This window comes from Wasmannia auropunctata, unplaced genomic scaffold (genome assembly GCF_000956235.1).
Source record: "Wasmannia auropunctata unplaced genomic scaffold, wasmannia.A_1.0 LD336053.1, whole genome shotgun sequence".
NCBI classification, from domain to species: domain Eukaryota; kingdom Metazoa; phylum Arthropoda; class Insecta; order Hymenoptera; family Formicidae; genus Wasmannia; species Wasmannia auropunctata.
Genome location: NW_012026837.1, coordinates 4678546 through 4700299, shown reverse-complemented (window position 1 = coordinate 4700299; position 21754 = coordinate 4678546). Strand labels below are relative to the sequence as shown.

The window sequence follows — 21754 nt, the reverse complement described above, 5'->3', positions numbered from 1 at the left end:
TTTTTACATTTACTCTGGTTTACATCCATTCCATTGGTATGCCAATAATGTAATCAGTAGTTTGTGATGTAAACTTTACTTATTCTCAAAACCTGAGCTCAAATACTATTATATCTGATCAATCGTGTTAACGCACATCTTTAAATCGACATAGCGATCTTTTCATCCATCCGAACAGAATGCCAACGATATATTCCATTAATTTATATAAAAATGTGATTGTTTACTAAATGGCAACACAAATACAGTCATACCCGAGCCTGTGTTCTAAGAGCTTACTTTGCGCTGTTATACCGACCCCTTTAATCCACTTTAGAGGTATGTTAATTATAGTACGTCGGGTTTTTTTCTTTCTTTAGAGATTGGTACAACTGTCAGACTGAATACTGTAATATTTTTTTCGTTGTACTAATAATTATTTAAAAAATTGTTCTTAACAAGTACATCCACTGTACATGTATGCCAATTGGTCTCTTGTTGTCTCTAACACTGAAATAGTAAAATAATATGGGTTTCCAACTGAATACTATGATGCCCACAAAACAATGAGCCTCCGGACTAATAGCGTCTCTGTTAATAAGTACAAAAACGTCTCCTGATCGTCATGTAACGAAAAAATATACTTGGCGAAAGACGCTAACGCGTCTCCTGATTATAACGTTCTAAATATTGACTATTCTATCGCGCATTTTCAATTCTTTTTTCATTCACACAATGATTATTAATACAGGTCTGTGTTGGACACTCCGAGTTCTTCGAGTTGAATGAAAAAAAATCTCCATAGGACCCCACTATCTAAACGAAAAATGGAATATCAGGATGAAGAATCAATGTATATTATATTTTTCTTTTTAGTGATACTATATAAAGAAATTAAATGTTAGATTTTCTTTAATGTTAATTAAAGTAAATCTTACCAATAATTTAACAAAATTTATTTATATTCATGATTGAACTGTTATTTTTGTTAAAGAGAGAAATAAATACATGGCATATTTCTGATATTTTTATGTTTTTAAAAGAAATTTTATTTATTATTTATTTATCAATATCTTAATTAAATTTTTTTACAATCTTTTTTATTAAATTTGAAACATAAAGTATTTGATATTAGCATTGTGCGAACATAATGTAAATCGTAAAGATACAATTTGTATTGTATGCACATATCTATAAAATACCTATAAACCAAAAGTTAATTACTACTAAATTTACGGAATCTTACAGTTTGCATAATCCCAGAGACGCCTTCGAATACTATCTAATCATATATCGGATGATAGCTTCACGAAATGTTGTTGTGAAATTGTTGATGATAATAATACGCCTAAGTTCAGAAATAAGTGAAATTCTAGAAAATCCTACGTAAGTGATACAGACAGCTTCTAAAAAGTAATTATTCACAATTTTTAGATTTAGCATCAACTTTTATATACAAGAATAATTTTTATCATGTTATAAAAAAACATAAATATTTATTAATTATTTTAAATTTATGAATTAATCAATCACAGAATATTTCAGCTTTCGTAGTTCAACAATTTTTAAAAATTTTGGTAACGGAAGCATAGCAAATTACAAATTTAAATGATTGTATAATATTTATTAAGACCATCAAGCAGAACCCTAAATATAAAACCAGTTAACTCACAATTAAACAATTTTACGGATTTTTTTAGTCGATTAAATGGGGATGTCCGACAATTACATGAAGGACAACTATCATTTGCAAATTTGGAATTGCAAGAAATAATAAAAAGTCTTAATGAGGTATTTTCAAGACTACAAATATTTGGGTAAGTTTGAGTGAGACAAGTTTCTAAAAAGCTGAATAATATTCCGTGGTACACAATTTGTATATAAGTAGTTTTAAATTCTTGTATTTATTTCTGTTCTTAATATTTCAACAACATCAGATGGTCAACTCACAATCAATCAACAAAAGATTTAAAAAAACAAGTATTCATTTTGATTGCATTGCGTAAATAAAGATATTTTATTAATGAACTTAAATCTTAAGACTAATATTTTTTAATGTAAATTAAAGTAAATTTATCTTTTTGGAAACGTAGTGCCATTATACGGATATTACTCAACAAAATTGATTTATATGTACGATTGAATTATTATTTTTATTAGAGAGAGAAATAAATACGCGGTATTTTGTGACATTTTTAAATGTTTTTAAGAAAATTTCTACTTTCATTATTTATATTATTTATATTATCTTAATTAATATTTTTTGTAATCTTTTTTATACATTCTAAAATTGTATTAATCTATAGGGTATTCAATGTACTAGCAATTGTGCGTACATAATCAAAAACGTAAACGAATAATTTTTAATGTGTGTATACAGATTGAGTATCGAAGACCAACAAATGCTCGAGGAATCTAGTGTAATACTACCAAGAGAAATGTCGAAATATCCAATAACAATAATAAATCTATGCACAAAGATGCAAAAAATGGTAATTGAAAAGTATGTATAACAGCTTCTAATAACTAGTTATTCACATTTTTTATAAATTAAACCATAAACGAATCTGAAAATTAAACATCAACTTTTGAATAATTATTAATATAAAATAAGATAAACTTGTTTCGTGACTCAGAAGAAATAACTTAATACTTCACTGCACTTTTTGTTTCAACACAATATGTTTATTAAACTTTTGATTCAACGGTTTAAAAATACTTTACAACTTTTAAAACTTTATACTCACTTTATCTCGTTAAATTTGATACGTATTGCGATAACGCCTGAGAACACTGATTGTGCTCTAGATCGCTTTGCCAACGCTTAGGTACGCTTTTCGTAATCGTTCTGAGACTGATCGAGATAGATCGTGACAACGCTCCTTGGGAAATATTCAAAATATTTCTGAGTCGCGATTCACATGTGAGTTTAGAAATAAATATGTTAGTATTGCACAAGAACCGTTCAAAAGAGAGTAATGTAGTCATAATTCAAATGTTATTTGTAAAATCGTAGATCAATATTGTCATGATAACTAATCATAAAAGTGAAACTATCTTGTATGAACTCTCATGTGCATGAATACTGATTCATCTCGATCAATATGAGTGTCATGCACGACGAATTGTAGATTTGCACTAATGTGCGTATAATGTGCTGTATAATGTATGTAACATATATATAACAAAACTCATTATTAAACAGTCTTACAAATCCTTATAGATTTTACGAAGGCCAACAAGCAACACATGAAACATGTGAAGCACTAGTAGAAGAAATATATAAATTACTTGAAATAAAAAAACGCTTTGGTAATATGATTTTAAGAATGTCAAACGAGTAAGTATGAGTGAGATAATCTTTTAAAAGGAATTATTCAAAAATCGCACATATATTCTACACAGGGTCGGGTCGAGGAATTAAGGCGTTCCGGGCAGGAGACGAAAAAGTCACCTCCTCCCCTCCCGTTCCGCTTTTCTCGATTACGTTTCTTTATATATTTTTTATATTTTTTTGTTTTTATTTTGTATATATTTTTAAATATTTTTAAAATACTTTATTATTATTATTTTTGTATACAGTTTTAGTTTTTATAATTTTTGTTTTAGGGAAAATCCTTAAATGTTAAAAAAAAAAAGGGAGATTGCGCAGTGTCTCCCGCATGCGGCATGCCGCCCGCTTGCGCTGGTATCCCCTTACGCCGGCGCCCTTCTTGAACTGGCGCCCCGCTCCTGTTTCCACAGTACACATTAACGCGAGAGTTATTTATGAGACCAAGCCATCAGAGCGAAAAATGAACGATCGATCGTTCGAAAGAACCTTTAGTTATATATATTATTTTGTCGAATAAAGTGAAAATGATTTTACAAAGACGTATTTCTTTAAAATCCCAAATTACTAATTTAAGTAATATTCTTGACAAAAGTAAATCTGATAATACCTCCTTAAAATTACGCATGTCTCGTTTGACTGATTTGTATCACGCGTTTGAAGATTTAAATGATGAGCTCGCGGTGTTAAATCCTAACGAAACAGAATTTGTAAACTTACAAGAGCGTATTTATTTTCTTGCGGTAAGAGTAGAGAACAGATTTTAATGACTCCAGATGTTGCGGGATCAAGTAGCGGCAAATCGTAATCGTCGATTCACGAACCGAAAAGTCAGATACCGCATCGGTTAATAAACGACGAATTAAATTGCCTGAAGCGGCTTTACCGACTTTTGATGGAAAATATGAAAATTGGCTTTCATTTAAAAACGCATTTTATAATATGATAAGCTCGCAATCGGATTTATCCGATGTTGACAAATTACAATATTTAAAATCAGCTTTGATCGGAACTCGCAAATAAAATACGAATTTTTTCAATTGACGGAATAAATTATTCTAATGCTTGGGATGTTTTAGAACGATCGTATGAAATGAAGCGCGTTTTGATATCACGACATCTGGGGTCAATTCTGAATTTATCCGTTATAGAAAAAGAAACCGCATTCAATTTGTCCAAACTAGCAGATGATATGCAACAACATGTTGCTTCGCTAAATACGTTGGGTGTTTCTGCCGGATCTGAGATGTTAGTCCATTTTATGGAAAGTAAATTGCCTAAAGTCACATTAGAGAAATGGGATATTACTCTTGAAAGAGACGAATTTCCAAAACCCGATCAAATGTACGAATTTTTATACAAGACTGCAGTGTGTGCATCTAAACGTGAACGATCGAAAGCATTAGAATCGGATAAGAACAAAGCAGAGCTATATTGTTTAATAAAAAACAAATAAAAAAAACAACGCGTTCTTCCTTCCAATCAAGCATTTATTTTAAATTCCTCTCGTAATTGTGTAGCGTGCTAGAATAAACTCACTTTATTTATGCAAAAGTTTCAAACAATTACCTGTGCAAAAACGAATCGATATGGTAAAAATTGCAAAGATTTGTTATAATTGTTTACGGTCTCATCGAGGTAATCCGTGTAAATTCTCAAATTGTACGATTTGCCACAAACGTCATAATTCTCTTTTACATTGTGATAACTATTCTTCCGTTAACAAATCGAGTACAATGAAATCACACTCATTTCAAACAGAATGACGAATCGAATCGTTTAACGGTCAATATACGAGTCTTACCACATTACGTGTGTCTTTGCCGCAATTATTGACAAGTGCTTTGGTGTATATTCAAGATCGTGGACATAAATTGCTAAAATGTCGCGCTTTATTAGATACTTGTGCGACTGCGAATTTCAGAATCATTTAACTCAAATTAGTCCTCTTGAATTTGAAGTTATTTTCTTTTTCAAATTGACAATTGTGTCGCTTTATCTTGAGAAAACATAGGAGAAATAGCTTTTGAAATTCTTTCAAGAGAAGAAACCAAAGTGTTTTCCAAGATAAGCAACATTATTCGATTCCGCTTAATAGCGTCAAAACGGAGTCAAATATATATTATCGACAACATAATATAATAAATAGCATCAAAACGGAATCAAATATTATAAGTTTTATATCAACAAAAAAAATGTTTTGCTCGCTTATTGGACTAAATCAACTGAATTATTTTTAAAAATACGAGCGGTAATCTTTATTAATAAATTTTATTAAAATGACGAGTATGAAAAAGACGATCCTCGCACATGAACATATGTTGCAAATCAAAATATAATTATTCTATAATATCTCACTTATATTACACATTCTGGCAGACGAAATTGAATTAAAACAATTAGAACTCACGTAAAAATCATCATAATAATTCGATACATAGTCACAAAGTAGTTCAACAATCATGTAAAAATAGTGATTAAAATGGAAAAGCGTACATTGATACAAAAAATTATTCTTTTGCTTATTCGATCGTCGTTTTCGTACTTGTCATTTTAATAAAATTATTTTTCGTCAATAAGGCAATACTATAAGAATTAGAAACAATTGACTCGTCTTTATAATCTGCACAAGGTTGCTTGAATGTTTTCTTCGTAAATGTTGTTATATATTTTTCTATCAGGTCTACGTTTCTTCTCGGCTGCTTTCGTTTTCATTACTTTACATGACTGCTTCTTTTTTTCTGAGATTTTTTTCTCACGCTTTACAGAAGGGCAAATATCAGATGCACCATGTATATTCTTCTCTAACAATTGAACGCAGTCCATTGTGTTTTTTCAGAAAAACTATATTCAAGTCACTCGAGAGCCATTCTTTTCCAATAGCAGGTATATAGCTTGTTGCAGGCCGTAACTGTCAACTTTTGCTGAAAACCGGTAAAATTCATGGCTAGAATTTCAGTATTGTCGTTCATAATAACTTGATGTACAAAAGCATCGAAATTCTAGTGTTGAACTTTATACCGGTTCCGGTAAAAGGTAACTGTTACGGTCGGGATAAATCAGGCTTAAATCGGAAAAACACAATGGACTGCGCCTAATTGTTAGACCATTGCGTTTTGTCTGCAGGTTCAGGTTAGTTATATCTAATAGAATGGATCTAAAAATGTATAATTAAATATTTAATCATTCCGTCGTTGTCGCGGTAAATTCACTACTCAATTGATTATTGTATCTGACATTTTCTGTAAAGCGTAAGAAAAAAATCTCCGAATAAAAAATAAGAAGCAGTCATGTAAAGTAATTAAAATAAAAGCAGCCGAGAATATCAAAAGAAACGTAGACTTGACAGAAAAATATATAACGACATTTACGGAGAAAACATTCAAGCAGCCTTGTGCAGATTATAAAGAGTAAAGACGAATCAATTGTTTCTCACACACATGCATGCACCCATACATACATATATGCATATATATAAATTTACTTACTTCATGTTATATACAGAAACAGTTAATTGATTTGAGCCGCAAAGTTAATATTATTCACTTAATGAGAGACGACAGTACAAGTCTTTCGATCTCGAATGTGTTGTATATGAGGCGTTTAAAGAAGTCATCGATGACAATCTTTCCGGTGACCTAAACAAAATGATATCAAAACTAACAGAAAACTAGACACATCTGATCGGTAAAATTTTACTTTTAATTATCCCGTAATTTTTCGCATTACAGCTTTGACGGTATTTAACATGTTTTTAGTGCCATATGTGGAATACGAAAGCGGACACTTATCATTTTTATGTGTGAACTCTATAAAAATGTGAGAAAAAGTTTCTGGACAAATATCAACTTATAATGCTGGAAATAATTTGCATGATACGTGCGGAAGATGTGGCAGAAAAGGCTTATAATCAATGATGACAATAATTGTGGCAACAATAATTCTGATAAGAAAAATTCTGTTGAAAATAATCCTTCTATAAGACTAGTTCTATTAAGAATTAATAATTTTGATAAAGAGCTATCTTCCCATCCGGAAGAAGACATGGCAAAGTATAATCTTTCACGCCCAGAGCAACGAAGCAAAATTCCCCGAAGCTGCATACATGTAAACCATAATTTGACTGTCTTTACAGAAATATATGTATATTAACGACGATGGGAATTTATAAGATACAAGATAAAAATGATGTACTATCAGTAAGACAAGCGTTAGATCTAATAATAGTGTAATCGAAGATAATAGATGCCAGGAATATATACAAAACGTGAAGATGAATGACGCCTACGGTAGGATATTGAGTAGTGATATCATTTCCATTATAAACGTGCCGAATTGTAACACTGCCGCTAAGCGTGAATACGTGATGTTGGGCAGTAACGAAACGAGCATAAGGAAAGTGTTGGCACATGTTCCACGATAAGAATGACCTATTATTAATTTTCCTACGTTTTCTGAGGTGTGGAAGGAAATATCAGAGATTTATGATATATTTTTTATTCCATTTTAATTTTTCAACGTCGACGAGTCGACGTCCGATTCATCTTTATGTTATAGATACATAGAATATTTTTTATATTTAACATTTAAAATTAGTTATCACATAAAAAGAAATAAGCTTTATTCATTGCAATCAGGCTGGAGGTAACACTGCTTATATTCAACAATATACATTGCAGTATACATTCTAATCTAAATGTAACTAATTTTTATCAAAAAGTAATATTACAAATATATAAAAATAAATCTTGCTAATTATATAATCGAGTACATAATCAAATTATATTTTGAATTTAAGTTTAAAGATCCAAGCCTAAATATTTTACGAAATTAGATTTACGAGTATACTTGGAAATTTGATTAATTTACATAATCCATTCACGATATTGAATATAATTTACATATCGCGTTTATTTACAATTGTAAATAATATTAATTATATTCATGAGAAACATGTGCATATATAGAGAAGTAAATTGATGGCGAGAATATAAAATAAATGTGTATACAATATTTACATATACAAAAGTACACTTATATACAATATTTATATACAAAAGTACATGATCATATGTACAACAATTGTATATACTTTTCGTGTACTGTAATGCATTCTCTCTTATAATGCACTTCTTCGTTATCGTTATATATCTTTCTGGTTAATATCCGTCAATGATGCATTCGAATGAATACTGTCCTCTCGCATAGCTGCACAAATCCTACCGGCGTTGCACGTGCTGTCATTTAGCGAATCCTGACTGGAGCACACATCACCGATATCCGACTCTATCGAACTGTTAACTTTTGTTATCTGACTGACATCTGTATTCATTTCAAAACTCGTGTCCGCGTCTTCACACTCTCGGCTGCATTGCGAGTCGTCCAGGTTCGAATCCTTCGAAAGTTCGCTTCTAGATCTTTCCACCAAATCGCTATCCACCAATTTTGAATTGGATAATGATTCACTTCTACTCGTGCCTTTCGAGTCATCTAATTTTTTGACTAGATCCTGCCAGGGATCTTCCAAGAAGGAATTCATGTCCACGTACGCCGATATATTCACCTGCCTGTGCGCTCCTTTGTAGTCCTAAAGAAATATGTAAAACAAAGTCAAATGTACTGTTGTTAAAATGCCGATCATGAGATCCTCCCATGCAAGAGTGCGTTTGGATTTTCTCACGCAAGGGTCACCCAGGAATCATTTTTTCCTTGTTGTTCATATTAAATGTTAAACAAGGATAAAAATGACACTTGAGGATGGGAATCCGAATACACTCCAACGTGAAAGAATCTATATATACTTTCCCACGCATCTCCCCAGCCTGCCCAGCGCTCACCTTTCTTTTCTGCCCGCGGAACTGCTTGGGGGAGTGCTTGTAGGCGGGGTACCGATTGCCACAGTTCGACCTCGGCGTGGCGTGATAATTGCCCCTGTAATTGTTGTACCATCCACCGCCGCTCGGACTGCCGCGTCCGCTGTACCGGTTGTTAGCCGACGAGTGATTGCCGGCGTTGTACTTGGGCGTGCTGACGTCCAGGGGGATGAAATTGTCGTCGCGGGGGGGCTGCGGCCCCGCACTTCCCGCGGGGAAACGCTGGTAGCTGCTACCCTCCGCGGCATGATAACCTCTACCGCACGCGCTCTCGTGCGTATTCTTCCAGTTGTACGGCGAGTGCCTCGGCCGACCGCCGTGCACAGCATTGTTCAACGGCGATCTCTTCATTTTATCGGGGAAAAAAAAAAGCGAACGCGTATTATAACCTCGCCGATGATGGCCACGGATATGCGTGCGATGCACCCAGATGCACCTGCGTCCACGGTGGAGCACGCAGCACGTATACAGCAGTATAGTAGATACACATGTACACAACGTGTACGCAGTTACACACAGATGTGAATCGTGGACGATGCGTGGACCGTGGTTCCATTTTTCTACGCGCATGCGCAACGCCACTGACGTATTTAATTGGAGTAAATCAGTAAAACAAAGGTTCTGCATGCCCCCTGCCGTTTTGATTTTTAAATTATTTGATAAATTAATGGGATGTGAAGTAAAAGGAGGTAAAATTTCACTTTTCACAATGTGCAGTATTGTAAACAATTCAAGCGACGTTACGTCTGGTTCACAATTTGCAGTCATGAAAATCGTCTTTAATAAAAATCATGAAACATTTTTTTGATCTTTTAAACGCATTTATTTTTCGCCTGCAGTTCAACGATATTTGCATACTTTGCCTGTTATCAAAATTTTTACTATGCCTCTTTTCTAAAAAAAAAAAAAATTGCTTTGAAATCTTTTGTGTCTGCGATGCTACAGATAATTAGAAATCAGTCCAATTTCTCGAACGTAGAGCTAGAGAATCGACCAATCGCCATTGATCAATTTTAGACCGAATTGTTCATGGCGATAGATCAATCCTCTTTTCATTCAAGATCTAGAATTGTGGACGCAATAAAGCTTTAGAAAGACGCGGGCAAATCTTCTGATTACAAATATCGCGATTACATTGCGATTTTCTCAACAATTTCAGCTGTAATTTGGTGGAACAAAAATTCTCTCCAGTCTCTCCACCTATCGAACGACGCGGAATCTCTCTCGTGGAAACATTTCCGCCAGTGGCGGCCGTGGACAGAGATCACGTGATCCACGGATGGAAGGAAGCGGAAACGAGGGAAGGGCCGGTGCCGCGCAGTTGGCAGCGCCGTGTGTTCCGCCACAACGAACGAACGCGAGGTAGAGGCAGCAGAGCGCGGCGTCGTGATCGTCTCTCGTGTGCGTTGTAATCTCGTGTGCGGGCAGTTTTTTTTTTGACGCGAGTCACCACGGGCCGTCCCGTGTGATCTTAAAGCGGAATCTCAGCCGAGCGGGGCTCGAGTGTGCGGAATAACGCTCGCGTGTACGAGGGCCACTCGTACGTCGGTCTAACCCGTCGATTTCAGTTTCTTCGTTTCTACGTTCTTCTCCCTCTCCCCCCGGTATTCAACGATGGACACGTCTGTCGGTTACCACGCTACCACGGACACGGCGGCTGGAGCGGTAATGTATCATTCTCTTACTTATTCCATCTCTCTTTCCTCGCTCCGCTCTTCCCTGTCGCGCGTTCTCTTTCTTTCTCTCTCTCTCTCTCTCTCCCTCTCTCTCTCGCGGCTCTCGTCCTTCCCCTCTCCCTTTGCGGGGTGAGCAAACCGACACGATCGCGTCGCGTCATCCGCGGTATGTGCCTCTCGCGTCGCCCTTCGCTTCGGCCCGGTGAAAGTCCGGGAGGGAGGGGGGGGCCAGGGGGATCAATAAATTGAACGATCGGCGTCACGAGGGGCGACGCGCGAGCAATCGGGATCGCTAATTACTTCTCGCGACCGGGCGACGACGGTCGGGCCAGGCACTTCCCCGCGAAAGTGGAGTAGCGGAGACTCCGGCGCCTTCGACGGATTCGACCGCCATTTTCGCCCATCTGCCTTCTACCTCCGTGACCCTCCTCACCGCGTCTCTCCTCCCCCCTCCTCCCGCCGCGCGATACGCGGTTCGCATTTTTTTCCCCTCCTGTTTACTCGCGGCGATAGCTCGTCAAAGCGTCGACAACTCGCAGCCACGCGCAAGAAGCGCAAAAAAAAAAAAAAAAGATGGCTCGATGTCGATGCGGAAGATCGAACTGAAGCGTGGAAGGCGGAGAGAAGGAAAAGGCCGGCCGCGTCTTTAGAGGCGGAATACCTTTATGTCGCACGCGCGTCTCGCTTTTTTGCGTTGAATGAAACTGATATGCGTACGATTCGCGGAAGGTGGAAGGATGAAATGTATGCGAAGGGCTCGGCCGAAAAGAACAAACGCGTGAATTTTTAGGCGCTTAATTATACATATATTCATTTTATGTCGAAAAAATACAACTGCAACAAAAAATAAAGCTGCAAAAAAACAGACCTCTTGTATTTCGGAGCCGTATGTTCTTAAAAATTCTTTAAAGATTCTCTAGAAAAATATTTTTGCGCAGCTCCAACCATTGCGTTAATGTTAACATGATAGTTTATATAATTTATTAAAAATGAAGTAACACTATTATTGTAAATAATTATAAGAAATTCTGTCGTAGAAATGATTAAATAAATTTTCGAACTTGATAATTCTTTTTGTATTAGTGGTAAACGATAACTGTACGCGTGAAAGACTTACTCGGTCTAAAAGAAGTTATAAGAACTGAAATGTAAAAATTATATATTTTATTGACTAAATATGTGTGTATATTAATTAAGATGGATGTTTGTTTCAGATGGTGCAATCTAATCAGCCGGTAAGATTATTTAAACAATTATATTCCTTTCAATTAGTCCCTCTCTGGCAAAAGATATTTAAACGAATACCTTGTTGAAGAATAAAATAGAATTTTTATAAGGTTCTTATTTATATTTTACTATGCGACAGTTTAACTGATTCACTGTAATTATATGCTCAGTGTATTTTACATTATTGTAGTTTCATACATTCTGTAAAATTGCATTTCAACACAACTGAGCGATAGCGAGTCTCGAACAGACACCATACCTTCCACGAAAAGGATGTATGGTCGACTTCTGAGATACAAATCTCATATCAAATTACAGCCTCATTTGTACGATGCATTAGCGAGAAATCTCAATACTCGACGCGAATTAGTAATACGTGTTGCCTATATAAATCTTCTTTGCGTTTTGCAGAGGAAAACAAAAATATTTGTTGGCCGGCTGCCGGAAAATTGTCGCAACGATGAGTTGCGGCAGTTGTTCTTGCGCTACGGCGAGGTGACCGAATGCGACGTGATGAACCGATACGGCTTCGTCCACATGGCGCGAGAGGAGGATGCGGCGGCGGCGATCAAGGCGCTCCACAATTCCAACTTCAAGGGTGCGACGATCAACGTGGAACAGTCGACCGGAAAGTCACGCGGAGGCGGAGGAGGACGCCGAGATGACCGAAGAGGTGGACCAATGAGAGGTGGTAGGGGGGGACGAGACGGTGGTAGAGACGCTCGTCCTGGACCATACAATGATAGAAGAGGTTGGTATCTCAAGTATATCGTATAAATTCCGACAAGACTATTTTCTCATTTAATTTTCCTGGAGTATCTCTTACAACGTCGTCCTGTACATGCATTTGCGCCACACTCACGGCGCTTTCCAGCGTGAGACACAGATGACACGGTGACTCACTTCATCATTGTTTAATATTGGCAAATATACGAACATAATGATTCATTGTGTTATACTATGTCAACTGTGCCTCTCGTTGGAAAACGTCCTTGATAACATTACCGTCAATACTTTACATTGATGTTGTTACTGATTTTGTTATTTCTTTCATCACTCTCCTATTTCGCGCCAATGAGTGTAAAAAAAAAAAGAAATAGGGGAGACACCTCGTTGGAAAAAAAACCACCTGGCGATTTCTGCGCAACGATACGATATTTACGGACAGTCACTTGAGAAAATAGTATGTTGGAATGAAAAATGTGAAACATGAAATCTTGATATAGTTGTACACTAAAAAACCAATTCCTTATCTCGGCGTGCTTTGCAGTTCTTCCGATCCAACTCGTTGGTTACGATGGATCTGCTGCAGGTGGCGTCGCGACCGGCTACACCGATTACAATCGCGGGGCTGGCGACTTTAGCGGCCGTGGGGCGGACTTCGGTGCCGGCTACGCCGATCGCGGGGCATACGGTCAGAACGTGGGTGGCGCGGCGATGGGTTACACCTCGACGGCGCCGGGGATGGGCGGTGGATACGGACCGGCTGCCGGCGCCGTGGGAGGATACGGACCTACCGGCGCGGCGGACTACGGACGAACGGCCGACTATGGCCGCGCCGATTTCAGCGGTAGAACAGATTATGGTAATCACGGCGGTGAGTGGCGTTTGTACAGCTTCAAAAGTATGTGTGACTCCGTCCCCGGTATAATCTAGCCTTCGACATATAATCACTTTGTAAACAGTTAGGTACATGACGTTAAAAAATATCCAGTTATTGTATTTACGTCCCATTGATGGTTTTTTTTTAAATCAACATTTATGTTTCGTCAACATGTTTCTCATTTAGTCTTGTTTTGTCATTTACTGAGTTTAATTTTGGATGATGAGCGCAAAAGGAACGCACAAACTTGCCAAGTGAAACAAACGCATGGGTTCGATGTAATCCAGAAACTTGATACCTGTCGTTGTTTACAGTAGTTGGTGGAGGCATGGCCGGAGATTTCAATCGTGGCGCACCTGGCCCAGTAGATTATGGTCGCACTGATAATTTCGGGGCCAGTCGTACGGTTGATTATACAACGCGAAATGATTATGACCGGAGTGCGGCTGGACCGATGAGAAACGGTGGTGGCGCCGTTGCCACTACCGGGTATGGAACTGGGTACACTGATGTGGGATATGATGAGAGCCATTGGTAATGTAATCGCTATAACTTTTTTACTCCTTTCTCAATTTTATGAGATCGTAATCTTCGATTCTGTTGCGTTGTAATTCCTCCGTTGAATTGTCTCAAACCGAAATGCAATCCACAAAAGTGTCCCCTGGTGCACACTTTTTTTATTCATATTTTAGAAAATATTGTGTTGTAAACGCCTATTCTACTTTGGTTTGAGAGGGTGCATTAGTTAACTTCCGATTGTAAAATTGTTCGCACATTCAATTAGATCTTTGATATGTAATCTTGGAAATTTATATATTAATATAATAACTTTTTAATTTTTATTTGCGAGAAACATTTTTTACAATAATAATTTTCTCAATAGAATTCTAATTAAACTTAGATTTAATTAAATTTAAAACTAATTCAAGTGCAGTGAAATGTAGATAATTTATTTGCTGATGCCTCCTGTTATTATATAATAAAAAAATATACGTTTTAAAAATTCACTAAATATAAGTGATAAGTTAGATATAAAAAGTAATAATTATTAAAAATAATTATATTTAAAATATTTCATCGCTTATACTGTTGGAGGCAACAATTTTAGCAATCATCTACATTATACTGTACGACTTTATTTTACCTTCTTTTATCACAACAGCACAGTACACATGTGAGAAAATCTTTTATTTAAATTAAACATGTTTACTATATACAGAAGTTTGAATGTCAGCACTGAAAAAAAAATCAATTTTTTATTATACTTAATTATAATTATCTATAAATTAACGAATTGTGCAATTTTCAGTGCAGGCAACCGAACTTTTTCTATTTTTAAGAATCTAAGTTTAAGTTCTGTCGTATTATATTATTGAAATAAAAATTTAATTTTAGATCTTTGATTTCGATAAAGCTTATACGTACGTTAGATTTATTAAAAATATAAGTACGAATACGTGTATAATTGATAAATAAAAAACAACAGTGATTTAAAGAAATTTGAAAAGCTCACAAGCAAGCTTTGTAAATTTATTTAAATAGTTGTCACGCTTCATTTTTATTTTAACCTGAGAAACTCAAACGCATAAGGGAAATATTTTGAAGCAATTAAATGGTGTATGTTGCAGAATATTGCTATTTCTGTAATATATAAAAAGATAAATAATTATATGTTAACACGGTATGAAGAAAAAATATTAAATGTCGCTCAGGCTAGAATGAAAATAAGTTGTGTACAACAGAGGGATTATCTGGGTAGGCCATGGGAATATATGGATCTTGGAGGAAGGGAAGGGAGGGATCAGGGAGCTGCAATATGGCCTACGAAAGGAGCAATGATCCTCCTGGTAATGATATGCTTCCATTTGACAGGCCAATGAGCACTGGACCTAGCTACAGCACAGGGGCCCCTAGTTACAGCACTGGTCCTGGACCACAAGCTGATATGTTCAGTAGAAGACCTGGCAGTGCTGTGCCGAGTGGCGGTTATCCACCGGTTGCTGGCGGGTGAGTTGCAGATCGTAACGTCTCTCTAGAAGCGCAGAACTTTTATTTCCCTCTCACCGTGTGCGACTAACGGCATTCTTTGTCCGATCTCTGTTGCAGTTATGCCGAGGGATATGACAGACCAGATGCTTACGGTCCTCCACGTGGCGGCGGACGGTAAGTTGCAATTTATTAAACTTATCCCGTACGTACTAATCTTGTCTCATTGACAAAACTGCGGCTATATGAAAAGTAACACACACGTTGACGTTTGAGAAGCGAAGAGAATCCACAATGCGTACGCTTGTCAATCTGGCGTCTTCACTCCTCTTTGCGCTATATATACGCCACCCTCGTTCTTGCCTCGATTATATATGTAATACACATGCAATTTCTATATGCGGATTCGACGCAGGTTGAATATTTCTGTAAAAGTATAAGGTGTGACACTTAGCGCGACACTCGGCTATATATACATATATACGGAGGCGTTCACCTTCGCCGTGTACGGTATGCCGTTTTGCGTATATACGAAAATCGTATTGCTTCCATCGGTGCACGTGTAGGGAGCCGACGTTTCTGTCTTATGAGTGTAAAAGAGAAGAGAGGCTGAAAATCACCGTGTGGCTGAAAGTCCCGCGGATCCAACGACCGTATGTGATTACTGCACTTTTACACGTGTATTTCTAATTTTTACGTATTGCACACATTTTTCAAGTCAAGTATTCGACGATAAATCCTAGGAGTTAAATTCGTTTCGATTAGCTCCAACAACATATTCGATATTCGATGCACATTCGATATTTGTAAGTTAAAAAAAAAAAGTAATTTTTCGGCGAATAAATTCAAAGGGAAAATAGAAATTATTTTGAGGGAAACTCAAATTTTCGTGGATAAATTGGAAATCTATATATTAAATTACATCCTCTGTCCATAGTTAATACAGCGGTTCACAACAGATTTGGGGACTCGTCGCCGTCGCGACGTCGGTGTGTACTTGTGATATGTCACCTCTCTTCTTTTACGTACTCCGCGACGAAAGTTCTCGAGCACGACGTCCGTCCATGATGCGCCATGCGATCAGCCTGCGGCAATTCCGTAATGGCGAGATGCGCTCGGAAAGGCGGAAACTTCTCCCGCGCGAATGATAAATATACAATATTATATCTCCGGTTAAACGCGGCTGACTTCTGCGAGCAATTCTCCGCAGCGCGTTAGTTTCTGCGATCCGTGGAGACACATCTCTCGAAGGAGACACGGGATGATCCCGTCGGGATCTTCGACCTCGCACACCTCCCCGCACGTTCGTCGCGAACACAAAACCGACCGCCGCGAAGACACACGATCGTGCCCCTGCGCACCGCAAAAATTGCAAGCCTGCGAAGCTACAGACGCACGTCCTTCGCATTCGCTCTTCCCTCTCCCCCCTCACTCTCTTAAGAGCTTTCTCTGAGACGCTTTCCCAATTCTACCTTCGTCCCGAGGAACGAGACCAAAAAAAAAAAAGATATGCGCTGCGTTGTAGCTACTGCGCCCACGGCGAACGTCTTCCGACATACGTGAGACTTGAGACTCTCCTGTTCTCCACCGACTTCGAGTCAGGTTTTTCCAAATGTACTTGCGACGGTGCACAATTGCGGCGTGTCGATCAACTTCTTACATGTATGACAGTTAACCAGAACTGGGTGTCAGCTTTTCTTTCATCAGTTGATTTTTTCAAAGCTTTACGAAATGTCACAGTACAGCTCATTTCAGTACATCGATGTTACATCGTTCCACATTCGCACAAATTAGATCTTTTTTTTTTTTAATTCTTACAATATTTTGCCGTAATGTGCTATAAGCAATTATACCATATATTATGTAAAAATTCATATTCGTCATCTGCGAACGATGGAACTCCGATTTTATTTCTCTTGGTACAATTCGAAAGATTACAAATTTAGCAACTGGTGAATAGTAGATTCAATAATCGGGGTAACACAAAACGACAGAACGCCCAGATCTGGTAGCTGTGCCTCTCGAGAAATCTGCGTTATTTGCGCTGCGACGTGGAACGAAAAAAAAAAGAGAGAGAAAAACATCCAAGGCTCCCTTAACACCATACCACGCCGACGTAATTGCAATCTCGATCCCGCATCTCTGAACGCGTCCCGTGATGATTGCGCACGCCAGTGTTACATCTTATACTTTCCTCTTACTCCTTGCACACAGCAAGGCGAACACGTTAATTAATTCTGCGATTTTTCATTTTCTGACCTTTTAGCTTCCCAGGTCCGGCAGACGCAATGCCACCGAGGTACTAAAAAGTGTACTAAACGCACTTAGCGCATGCGAAAGGCGACCGAAAAAAAAACGAAAAAAACCGTAAAAAAAAGACCATCGCCTTTTAGCAGCGATCACTCGCTTATCGGACTCGATTACCTAGGAATTGCCCTCTGCGTCCGTCGTTGAGTCCACCGATAATTATAATGAAAAACTATTAAAAAAAAAACTTACAATAGAACTTAATAACGTTTAATTATATCGTAAAATACGGTAAGGATAAGAAGGTTATCAATAGATGATATATAAAACAATTAATTGAATTTAAGCCCAGTTTTTTTTTTTAAGTACACCATGAATCAGTTTATACATACACAGATTGATCGATTAATCAATTTATTATTGATAAACTTGCTATGTTAGCCTATTGTACGTTTGAAGAGAATTTTTCGGCATTACATTATTCATGCAGTTTATGTTCATAATTTTTTTTCCTCCCTCTTTCTGTGAACGGATAAAGCCGGTGTTGTCTCGTGTGGGTCTGACTTCACTCGATTTCATTCTCTTAACTACAATAGCATATGATTTTTCGTTATATTCCCCATAGCATTAATTCTACAAAAGGTGACTTATGCTACAATAATGCTGTATGATCTTTTTTTTTACACATAAGAACTTGAATAAAATGTTTTCAAATGTTTATTCATAAAGCAGAGAATAGCAATTATCACAATGTACCTTTATATATAAAACGAATAAAGTGCAAAATGTGAATGCCCTAAAGCAATCTTTATAGAAGACTCTAATAATGTGTAATATAATTCATCACTTCTTCTTGCAGTCTTTCTGAGTGCGTAGTAAAATCGCTAAGTTTTATTATTTGTCAACGTATGTCATTATAAAGATATACAATCATAACGTTACTTCATTGAGGAGCATCTCTATTTTCAATGTAATTCACATAAGGAAGTGTCATTTTCATCTCAAGATATTTCACCTCTATTTTTTTCTATTTTTTTTCTCATTTCTATGCTTTTTTTTTTTTATTTTAATATTATTCTATGAAGTAGCAGAATCAGCGTCACGTTATGTAAAAAATGTTACACTCATAGCGTGACGCTGAGTCTGCTACTTCGTAGAAGAGATCATCAACTTATGGCAGCGACATCGGATAGAAAACTAGTTTGCCTATCTAATACATCAACTTGTGTCATTCGTAGGAGCGAGCAGAGCCAATTAGTAATAATCAGCGTGCGTGCAACTATGCTATTTAATGTTCTTAATTCGACGACGTTGTGCATTGTAATCTTGAATTCTACGACTGTCTAAAGGCATCTTACGCGAGAATTATCTTTCTTTGTACAAAATATTAATGATTTGTACGATATGTAAGAGTCTAATAGTCTAACAGTATCTCGAAACGTAAAAAAAAAAAATTTTGTGAAATGTAATCGGAAGAAATATGGAACGTAAAGAATTCGACAATGCTAAACGTCAAGTCAGTCTCCAGCTGGTGCAGTTTACTTAGTTAGGCCTGTACTGAAACGCCGATTTGTGAACGTGCGATGAACGCGATTGCCGAAACACGTTACCCTGGTGGCGGCGGCGGCGGCTTGTCGACCTGCGATTATCGAAGGAACCGATTACGACGATTACTCACTCGCTATGCGTGGCTACCCGTAGATGCGACGATCGGCGAATAAAGCAACCTGCGATATGTGGATAAATGCGCTACAAATTGCGTTTGCGCTCAAAGCTGGCGTGCTTTGAATTTAACCAGGAAAAGGTATGTTCAACTGCGTGCGAACCTTTATACTTTATCTGTTGAGACAAAACCCAAGAGCGCCTTATTCTCTCAATGGGGGGAGGGGGGGAGGAGTCCTGTCACCCATAATCACTATCTATATCAGTGTTCCATAAGTGCGAATGGAGAATGTCCGGTCGAACAAAACGTAAAACTGTTAAACGAAAGAAAAGAAAAGAGCCGTCGATTGCCGAAGCGCGTGTTAATGAAAGCGCGGCCGCATTTTTCTTCTCGACGATCTCGGCGTGTTGCGTATTGCGACAGAAAACGCGCATCGATTCTAATTCCATCTCTGCCACTGTGCACTCGCGAAGCGATTCTCATTAAAATGTAACTGCCCCAAAACTGTCAAAAACAAATCTACTATTGTTTATTCGATTCCTACTGCGATGGTTCTTACTCTTTTTTTTTCTTAATTGTCGGGAAATTGGTTAAAAAACACGTTTTGTCGTCGATTCTCTTGTGGATTTAATAGTTCACAAAAAAAAATCGATATTCTTATAATTTAATGAATTACAAAATTGTGCATTATACGAAATTAATTTAAACAGCAAATTCTTTGATATTAAATGATGTCAAATGTATTATATTCGGCTACGGCAATCTACAAGAAATTTAAAGGACTCTAATTTAATTTTTTTTAAACAGAAAATGGAAATAGATTGGCATATTACATCTCGCGACATGTTTCATGTTCGTTGTCCCTCCTTAAATTAACGCGTTTAATCGACGCTTTATGAGATGGAATTAGAGGCGCAAGGTAAAAACGAATGCGATGCGTGTGAATTGAAAAGAACGCATATACCGATCTCTCTTGCTAACTTTTGCCGCCGCAATCGTTTGCGGATCGTTCGTTTTGATGTTCGTTACCGCTACCGAATCTCGTTCCGCAGAATCAAATTCTAAAAATTCCGCTCGTACCTCGCGAATGGAACTAAGCGTTGCGTAAGACACGTCGTTATGTCTTCGGAACAGCTCGTATCTTGACGTTGATGGAAGAACGTCACAGAAAATTTTCTCAAATGGTCGACCTGTACAGCGCTCCTATTAACTGTTGAATCGCAAATGCATTACGTTTCTTGTTATACTTTCAAAAAAAAATGCACTCTCATTTTACGAAACATTTGTCAAGTACAAGATGTGTACTCTTGATTTCATCGCGTTCAAGCTTTGGTAGAATCATACAAAGTCAATAGAAAAGAGAGTGAAGTAACGTATAGCTACTTCACTAATTGTCAATAATTTCTTTGAGAGCATTATCGACTTTATTTGGCGTTCATACAAAAATATACAATAAGCTAGTTTCACTACACATTAAGCCCACAATTCAGTGGGATATTTCACGTACGTTTCCGTATAATAAGATAATTTTTTTAATAGATTACAAACTGGATGAAGAGACAAACTGATGGACATTGAGATGAACTCAATGGGAACCGCTAATAATCCTCAGAAGCATTCACTGTCAGTGAACTCGTTTGCTCGTCCGGGGGACGAGAGATAGATGTGACAGAAGACGGAATAATTATGCCTGGCCGCTTGTAATGGGAAGTAAGAAAGCATACAGAAATGAAGTATGGAACCAGTTATGTGCATTTTCTTTACGCAATGTATAAACATGGCGTTCTTATCGATAACACCATATAATACGATAAGGTAATTCATTTTTTTAAGATAATAAAATTTTTTGACAATATATAATTCCTTTATCTTTAATCCTGTCTTTAAGTTAGTTAAGCTTGCGTAATAGATGTATTTACTAAAATATTCATTAATTAATCCCTTATTTCATAGTATTATGTTATTGTGTCTGATATATATATATATATATATATATAATTAAAGGATTAATTAATGAATAATTTAGTATGTATATATATATATATATATATATACACACATAAAAAAACGATTTTAATGGCGTATTTAAGAATTTAGCTAGAGACTTTAGATACAAACCTGAAAATATTTTTATTGAACCATCAAAATAAATATTTAGAAATTTCAAGT

General features: G+C 36.9%; 4 protein-coding genes and 1 long non-coding RNA gene across 10 annotated transcripts in view; 4 read left to right on the top strand and 1 right to left on the bottom strand.

The window, feature by feature from the left end:
- The window catches only part of LOC105451310, a 21404-nt gene extending 20640 nt beyond the window's left edge, over window positions 1-764 (top strand). Inside the window, exon 4 of the mRNA XM_011691678.1 lies at window positions 731-764. Coding sequence (XP_011689980.1) covers window positions 731-764 — 34 coding nt within the window. The remainder of the gene's footprint in view (window positions 1-730) is intronic.
- Window positions 741-4766, top strand: LOC105451309. The gene is made up of 6 exons (XM_011691676.1): window positions 741-832; window positions 1228-1365; window positions 1680-1796; window positions 2360-2482; window positions 3203-3291; window positions 4462-4766. Exons 1-6 carry the CDS (start codon window positions 765-767, stop codon window positions 4764-4766), a joined length of 840 nt encoding a protein of 279 aa, XP_011689978.1. The 5' UTR covers window positions 741-764.
- Window positions 4767-6832: 2066 nt separating this feature from the next.
- Window positions 6833-7513, top strand: LOC105451203. Its single transcript, XR_974564.1, has 2 exons — window positions 6833-6997; window positions 7069-7513. It is a non-coding gene; the product is annotated as an uncharacterized LOC105451203 (long non-coding RNA).
- A 278-nt stretch (window positions 7514-7791) lies between these two features.
- LOC105451201 lies at window positions 7792-9698 on the bottom strand. The gene is made up of 2 exons (XM_011691506.1): window positions 9148-9698; window positions 7792-8897 (listed from the first exon to the last, which is right to left on the bottom strand). The coding sequence occupies exons 1-2, from the start codon at window positions 9532-9534 to the stop codon at window positions 8454-8456; spliced, it is 831 nt and encodes a 276-aa protein (XP_011689808.1). The 5' UTR covers window positions 9535-9698; the 3' UTR covers window positions 7792-8453.
- An 834-nt stretch (window positions 9699-10532) lies between these two features.
- On the top strand, window positions 10533-21442 carry LOC105451200 (glycine-rich cell wall structural protein 1.8). 6 transcript variants are annotated; one of them, XR_974563.1, is made up of 9 exons: window positions 10533-10848; window positions 12074-12094; window positions 12498-12837; window positions 13357-13671; window positions 14004-14223; window positions 15562-15696; window positions 15796-15852; window positions 17942-19726; window positions 21125-21440. XR_974563.1 is itself a non-coding variant. In XM_011691505.1 (8 exons), the coding sequence occupies exons 1-8, from the start codon at window positions 10798-10800 to the stop codon at window positions 21138-21140; spliced, it is 1155 nt and encodes a 384-aa protein (XP_011689807.1). In that variant the 5' UTR covers window positions 10533-10797; the 3' UTR covers window positions 21141-21442. The 6 variants fall into 6 exon arrangements, 5 of the variants coding, with proteins under 5 accessions (XP_011689807.1, XP_011689806.1, XP_011689805.1 ...); XM_011691505.1 differs by lacking the exon at window positions 17942-19726 and having other exon boundaries at window positions 21125-21442; XM_011691504.1 differs by having other exon boundaries at window positions 13357-13656; window positions 14007-14223; window positions 17942-21440.
- The last annotated feature ends 312 nt before the right edge of the window (window positions 21443-21754 follow it).

Bases quoted from the DNA above. Each gene is read 5' to 3' on its own strand.
- LOC105451309 (XM_011691676.1), top strand. From the start codon at position 765: ATGAAAAAAAATCTCCATAGGACCCCACTATCTAAACGAAAAATGGAA. The intron at 833-1,227 runs GTATATTATATT...GGAATCTTACAG, and splicing joins TATCAGGATGAAGAATCAAT to TTTGCATAATCCCAGAGACG. The intron at 3,292-4,461 runs GTAATATGATTT...TATCCGTTATAG, and splicing joins TGAAATAAAAAAACGCTTTG to AAAAAGAAACCGCATTCAAT.
- LOC105451201 (XM_011691506.1), bottom strand. From the start codon at position 9,534: ATGAAGAGATCGCCGTTGAACAATGCTGTGCACGGCGGTCGGCCGAGG. The intron at 8,898-9,147 runs GTGAGCGCTGGG...ATATTTCTTTAG, and splicing joins TCCGCGGGCAGAAAAGAAAG to GACTACAAAGGAGCGCACAG.
- LOC105451200 (XM_011691501.1), top strand. From the start codon at position 10,798: ATGGACACGTCTGTCGGTTACCACGCTACCACGGACACGGCGGCTGGA. The intron at 13,672-14,003 runs GTAATCACGGCG...CGTTGTTTACAG, and splicing joins CAGCGGTAGAACAGATTATG to TAGTTGGTGGAGGCATGGCC. The intron at 15,853-17,941 runs GTAAGTTGCAAT...CTGACCTTTTAG, and splicing joins CCTCCACGTGGCGGCGGACG to CTTCCCAGGTCCGGCAGACG.